This window comes from Cynara cardunculus, assembly GCF_001531365.2.
Source record: "Cynara cardunculus var. scolymus isolate 2C chromosome LG 8, CcrdV1, whole genome shotgun sequence".
Lineage (NCBI taxonomy): Eukaryota > Viridiplantae > Streptophyta > Magnoliopsida > Asterales > Asteraceae > Cynara > Cynara cardunculus.
Window position 1 is genome coordinate 25,865,444 of NC_037535.1, and position 7,186 is coordinate 25,872,629.

General features: G+C 35.3%; 1 protein-coding gene across 1 annotated transcript; it reads left to right on the top strand.

Moving 5' to 3' along the window:
* Positions 1 to 383: 383 nt before the first annotated feature.
* On the top strand, positions 384 to 6,090 carry LOC112516889 (uncharacterized protein C630.12). The gene is made up of 13 exons (XM_025124134.1): positions 384 to 574; positions 1,413 to 1,472; positions 1,565 to 1,743; positions 2,377 to 2,512; positions 3,183 to 3,279; positions 3,665 to 3,724; positions 3,803 to 3,903; positions 4,090 to 4,124; positions 4,213 to 4,270; positions 4,409 to 4,483; positions 4,562 to 4,719; positions 4,805 to 5,047; positions 5,570 to 6,090. Exons 1-13 carry the CDS (start codon positions 434 to 436, stop codon positions 5,820 to 5,822), a joined length of 1,596 nt encoding a protein of 531 aa, XP_024979902.1. The 5' UTR covers positions 384 to 433; the 3' UTR covers positions 5,823 to 6,090.
* The last annotated feature ends 1,096 nt before the right edge of the window (positions 6,091 to 7,186 follow it).

Below are 7,186 nucleotides of genomic sequence, written 5' to 3' on the forward strand. Positions count from 1 at the left end.
ATATATAATTTAATTTAAGTTTAATAATAAAACAATTTATTTTTGGTTTAATATTATAAATTGTATAAAGATAATAATTAAGTATTCTGTTAGAATTTAATGATTATACTAATTATATTTTAGATTTTTTATATTTAAAATGAGATGTTTATCCTGTATTTGATTGTGTTTATCTGCAGTTACTTACACGAATTCAGATATGTGATGAAATCGGATAGAGATGAAATCGTTTAGGAATGAACGAGTTTAAGTGTTTTTAAGAGTTTTAACCAAATGTTTTATAAGATAGTATAGATAATATAGTATAGATTTATATGGTTGTATGGTTTAAAAAAAAATGGAAAAGAAAGTTAAAAAGCGAGAATGCGGGTAAAAGTGAAGAAGAGTGTGACCAACTCAACTCACACTTCCATTCCATCTGAGAAGACAAGCCATGATTTCCAATCTCACCCTCTTCTTCTGCCTCCTATGGGCGGCCTCCATTCTTTACGGTGAGAAATTCGCCTTTCGCCTCCCTTCTTACTTCACCTGCTCATGGCCCTCTCCTTCTTCCTCTCCTTCTCCTTCTCCTACCGTAAGTATCCGCTCTTTCCTCTTTCCTCTTTCCTCTTTCCTCTTTCTATATATATATATATGCTCTAGATTTCTTGCTTTTTCCATTACCCATAACTAGATCCCAATTCAATCCAACACCCAGACTCCTATACTAATGCTAATGATTAATTATCTTCTGTTTTTGGGGTGGGGATTTCCTTCATTAAACTGCATAAGAATTGCAACAAGTACTGGATTTAGGAAATATAAATGGAGTCTTACATTACCCTATAATTAAAAACATGTGGCAAGTACTAAGTTTGACTTCATTTTTCATGGGACTGCATATTCACCTCCAAAAATGCCCAATTTCTAAGTAGTTGGCAGTCACAACTCACCAATGCGTTACTTTTTTACATGGAGAAGATGCATCTTTTTATTCTTCAAGTCCAAGTATAAAGTATGGCTTGTTTCACATCAAAGTCAGTAACTTTCAACTTCTCCTAGTTGAATGATTCGTTGAATCCACAAGAAACTTACTACATTGATATAGAAAATCAGGTGGCAATTGACTGGTTGCTTCTGTCCTGGATGAAATTTGATTTTGTGAAATCAACTCAGCAATGGCTCTCATCTGCATTTCTTGATTTAAGCAGTCGTCCTTTCTTCATATATTGTTGGTTTTTGTTTAGATAAAGGCATCCCTGAACTTTCTAGGTAAGCCAGGGGGATTTCTACTGGCTTCAACCTCCTAGATTTGTATGATTAGTTGTCTTATTATGGATGGCTGCTATTTTTGACACAAACTAATTGCAAAATGGAGTCTGTTTTTATTTATTATTTTTCTGGGACTCAATTTTTTAATTGCTTTTTTTTAGATGGATACAATCAATAATCCTGGTGATTATGTGAAAATTGCAGTGGTAACTGATCCACAGGTATTCATGATTTGAATAATATCTCCTGCAATTTACATGTTTCTCCTATTTATTTTACACAATAGCCCTTAAAATATCCTTGTCTCTAACAGCTCATGGATAGGACATCCCTTCATTTAGCTCCCAAGTCACTCACACTGGAGATTGTACAATTCTATACTGACATCTACATGCGTCGAGCAATACTGGCTTCCATCATGCCTTTCAAACCTGATATGGTTTTGTTTCTGGGTGATTATTTTGATGGTGGGCCTATTATTTCCGATGAAGAGTAAGGCAAAAAGTACACATGCATTTATTGTTACAATAAGTACATTAAAATGATATGAAAAGTTAACAATCATCCTTTTCCAGTTTCTTGTACCACCTGGACAAGCTTAGCATCTGGTAGTTTTCTTTTGATCTCTTTCGGGAGAGAGAAAAAGCAATACATTTGTTACCATCTGACTGTTTTGTTTGTTTGTACATTTAGTTTTACTTTTCGTAACATGTGTGATGAAGTTTATTCTTGGATTATGTGGTAATGGTATGTATTGATGTTCCTGTCATTTAAGCTTCTAACAAGACTTATTGAGTGAAACAAGGAAGCAATGAACTCTTCTAGTTCTATCAAATTAGTTGAGGTATTGCCTATGGTCAACATGATTCACACTTGTTTTATCTGCAGATGCTATTATGTGACCATAAGGATCACCTGATGTTGGTAATTTACATTGCTAAATTTGTTATCCGGTTGTTGGTTAACCTGGACTGAGCTGGAAGCTTTGACATTTTCTATTCTCATCTTGGATTCTACTACATCCATCAAGCACGAAGTTGCACCGTTATTCAAAATTGTAGTTGAAAGGTTGGGGACATTTATACATTGGGGCTCTAAAGCTCATTTTGTAGTTGGTTGTTGCAGATGGCAGGATTCTTTGAACCGTTTTAGGCACATTTTCGACCTTAAGACTCTTGAAAGAACTACAAATAATCAAGTATACTTCATCTCAGGAAACCATGATATCGGCTATGCAGCATATCACTCCCAAATGCCTGAGGTATTTGTCATGTTTTCATATATATATATATTGCTTGTGCACTTTAATATGGTCTGCTAAGCAGTAAACAGACGTACAGATAATCCCTGATTGATCGCCAGTCTAAAAAATGAAGCCTTTGCTGTTGACCTGTATGCAAAACTAGACTGTAAGCTATTAATGGAGAACCATGATGTCAAAGTTTCAGCGACAAGGTTTCTCTTTGCTTGTCCTCTTATAGAGATGTGGGACAGGCGAGGGTGAAAACAGCAATATTCCACTGAATAGCTTTTCATCCGAAAGCATGTGGATAAGTTGGATGTGGAGTCTAACCACATTTTCTTTGTCCCTTAGAAAGTACTATATGAATTTTTTATACTAGGATAAATTTAATTTTTCTATATCCTCCATGTTAAAGATTGAATAAAGAGTCATTTCATTAATTTGTATTTTATTCAAATGTAAAATTCCCTAGAGAGTTTTCTTTGAATTTTCATTCTAGGTTTAATAGCATGACTTTTTTTTTGGAGGGGGGGGTGAGAGTAGAAAAGATCTCAATTTTTTAGGTCATTCTTCTAAAAAGTGATAGTATGTGTCAGAACCACCAGACATAATGCACATTTCAAGTTGAACATATGGTTTTTGTATCATCATGATTCATGACTTGTTTTCTTGCTTTTTTACTTGATAGGTAATCAGCCGCTACGAAAAAGTATTTGGTTCAAGGAACTATCGCTTCACAGCAGGAGAAGTAGAATTTGTTGCTGTTGATGCCCAAACACTGGATGGTAAATGACTTTTCAATTATTGACCTTTACTTCCATTTAAGTTTTCTGCTATTCTAGTTGAACAATCGTATTTACAACTGCTGATTGCATTCCCGGCTAATTGATATCCTTAGCTGTCTTTCCGTTCCAGTTAGTTCCTTTGTCATCTCTTATTGTTTTATGTCAATGAGAATGCCCAATAGGCAATAGCTAAAAGCTGAGGCTCTTGTAACTATGAGTCAAAACAATGTTGTGTTGTTCACCATGATGTTATCTTTGTGATGCATTTTGTTTGTGCTGTATCTAGCATGTCTAAATGCTTCATTTTACCCACCGATACTATGACATATTTTATCTTCCACTATGAACATAAAAGTGATTATTATTGATGATTTCTTATCCACAGGTCATCCACAACAAAACCAGACCTCTGCTGCTTGGAAGTTTGTTAACAGTGTGTCTAGGGGTATGTAATATTGGTTGACATATTTTTCTGATTGGTAATTTTCAATTTAAAATGACGATATCATTTGCGTTTGTATAGATTCTCTTTCACCTCCAAGGGTTTTGTTAACTCATATACCACTGTATCGACAAGACTGGACTTCCTGTGGTTCTCAACGTTCTTCCTCAGTTATAAATCAGGTAATAGTTTTTAATTTATGGTGACCAAGTTAATTTGTATTTTTATTGAAGTCTCACTTTCTATGTGTTCTTTTATCTCTTAAATCATTTGTTCTGCACTTGCTATTTGTTTCTCCGTATCCGATTTACTTGTAATTGCAGTAAAGGTAGTGGACTCATATTAACCTCTCGAATTTTCATGTTCAGAGAATTTCTCGCTCTACTGATGATCAGGAAATAGTGTAACTTCCTCATGCTATCTTCTTATTTTCTTCTCTTTTGCCGTTACTTGTCAAGGGTACAATTTTTATACCATGGCACCGATTGCAGGTATCAAAATTATCTTACAGAAGAAACAACAAAGAAGCTACTGGATTCTATCAAACCTGTATGTTCTCTCTTCATTCCCTAAAACCTGAATCATGATTGAGATCTGGTAGTAACTAGACCTGAAAAATCATGTCAGATGCAATAGTTCAGGATGTAAATGTAAATTAAACTGAGATATTGTCTCCTGTGCCAACAGATAGTTGTTTTGTCTGGTCATGATCATGATCAGTGTACTGTTACTCATATAGCTGAACATGGGTCTGTAGTAGAGGTATGCACCTAATCTTAGTGGGTATGTGTTCAATGTTATATTTGTGTAGCAAACTCCATGTGTTATGTTTTTGTCTAGCAAACTCTGGGGACAATTAGCTGGCAGCAGGGAAACTTGTATCCATCTTTCATGCTACTGACTGCACGTAAAGCTACATTTTCTAATGCATCTAGTCTTGCTGATGCCGTATCAACTCATGTTTGTCTACTTCCTGTGCAAACCTTCATTTACATGTGGTAAACATAATTTTTGTTACAATGGAAGTCCTTGATATGGTTTTTGTCCTGTATTTATTAGTCTATAATTTGCTTGAAATCTCAGGTATCTCTTCTTATTTGTTCTCACGCTTCTTGTGGTTCTCCTTTGGCCAAATGGGTTGGTAATTCACCGACATGTTGGTGACTTCATGAGTCATATGTTAGGTATCTTCAAAAGTAGCACTAAAGAGAAAGATGAAGATGGAAACTGTGACTATGAGATGGTTTGGGATGCAGAAGGCTCGATGCATTTAATCAAGAAAGCCTCAAAGATCGCTCCTACACGTGCAAATGAGAGGGTGGAAAGGTAATCTTCTTTGCCGGGTTGGAGCACCTTTAATTTGTGATGCATATTGATACATAAACAGTTGAGATTTGGATGCGGAATTGTGTGATTAGTTTGATGAAGTTTTCACCACCAAGCCTAACAATTTGATAGAATCACGGATAAAGTAATTAAACACCAGCAAGATTAATCAAATTGGCGAAAGTTGAATACTATTAGTGATAAAGCAATAACACAACGCTTAAACAATAGTCCACTCCTTTTTTGTATAGAATACTCAAATTAGCTCCACAAGCTATCTTAAAAGATCAAAAGCCTAAAAGATAGATCAAAAGTTGAAAGGTAACTAAAGAGAGCATTAATGTAACTAATTGGGATAAAAAAAACTCGATTAAATAAGCCAAGCCATGGGCTTGAACTTGGATCCCATTACGGGCTGAATTATACTCCTTGTTTGATTCATTACTTTTCTCTCCTTCCATTTCTCTCACTTATACAACCAGATTGTAGTAATAACTTCTGTTTGTTTTGTCCTGGTTGCAGAGGAAACGCTACAATGAGATCAACAGCCAAAAAACAGATAATACAGGAGATTAATCTTTCAATGCCCCAAGACATAAGTGGTCAACTGGGGCCAGATGCTGCTGTAAAATTGGGACCTTCTAAAGTCAACAAATCAAATGTTAGACTGGTGATTCAGAGGTTATTACGGGCTTTCCAAGTGCTTTCAGTTGTTGCTGCAGTTAACCTGCCTATCTATATAATGTTGCTGTTTAGTGATTGGATTGACATATGATGTCAAATAAAAAATACCAAGTTCTGATTTCAGATCTCTGCGTAAGAATACCACTTCTAAAATTTCCGGTTAGTGCTTGCTTCTTATAGTAATATACAAAAAGCAAATTGAAGTGTTCTATTTAATGGTAGAAGAAGGTTTAGTGTTGTAATGATGTGTTGTAGAACAGTTGTAGTCTGAAGCTTTTATTGAAAATGATCTGAAACCCCATGTAATTGTTAAACATGTTATTCTTGTAATTTAGAGCTGTAAACGATTCTCAATGCAACTAACTGGTGGAATTTTCTCTTTCTGTCTGTTGTACCCTAGCTTAAACCGTAATCTGGATATGCCCTACTTAGATCAATTCGTATGCTGGAATCACACAATCGACGCAAAATTGTAACAGGTCGGCTTCAATTAACGAGTTTGATTGAGATTGTCGGCCAATCTATTACGAAACGGAATTGGTACAATTACCAGACGTTCGAGAGGTCTGGTCCTCTCCCTGAGCTCTCGCTCTCAACGAATTCACAGAAAAACAATCAAAACAGAATACCCGACCTCAACTGACAGCTCCCTATTTAAGCAAAACCCAATTACCAAACTACATTCCCTTAATCGACTACTAAGAAACAGCAGCTACACTACTAATCTGATTTCTTCTTCTATAAGTAAACCTCAAAGGAGGTTTATCACTGTCTTCTCTCACTCACTCTCTCTCTCACACACACAACAACGACTGATTCAGATTAAGATATCAGAAGATTGGAAGAAAAATATAGTTGTTAAGGATTACATACAAGTCATAAAGCACACATTTTCTCCTTGGTCACACACTTGCCAGTTAAAAATTATGTTACTTGGAACTTTGCTCTTGCTGCACTCTACACTACATATTATATCTATCAGTAACAACTATAAATATCCGTTGGAATTCCCATCATACACTAATAGGAAGATCTGCAACACACAAGAAGCAGCTGTGATGTGGTTTAGAGTTTAGACCCTCTTTTTCCAGCAGCTAGCTAGCTAGCTTGATCACAGGCTGCTTCATTCTGGTCCATTTTAAAATTTTCCAACTTCTCTTTGATGCTGATTCCAAAACCCCCATGGGAACTTTCTTCACCGTTGAGGTGGAAGGAAGAAAAAAGGGCAAACGAAAAGAGATATACTAAAAATTACTTTATCAAAAAAATAACTTCATATGAAACAATTTCACAACCATATATGAAACAACTTCATCAAAAAAAAATATTATATGAAACAATTTCACAAGATTAAATAATTTCATGAAAAAATTTCATAAGATTAAACAATGAAATCGACAGATGAAGGTGGTTTGTACGGTTTACACAAATGAAGGCGGTTTTCATATGATCACT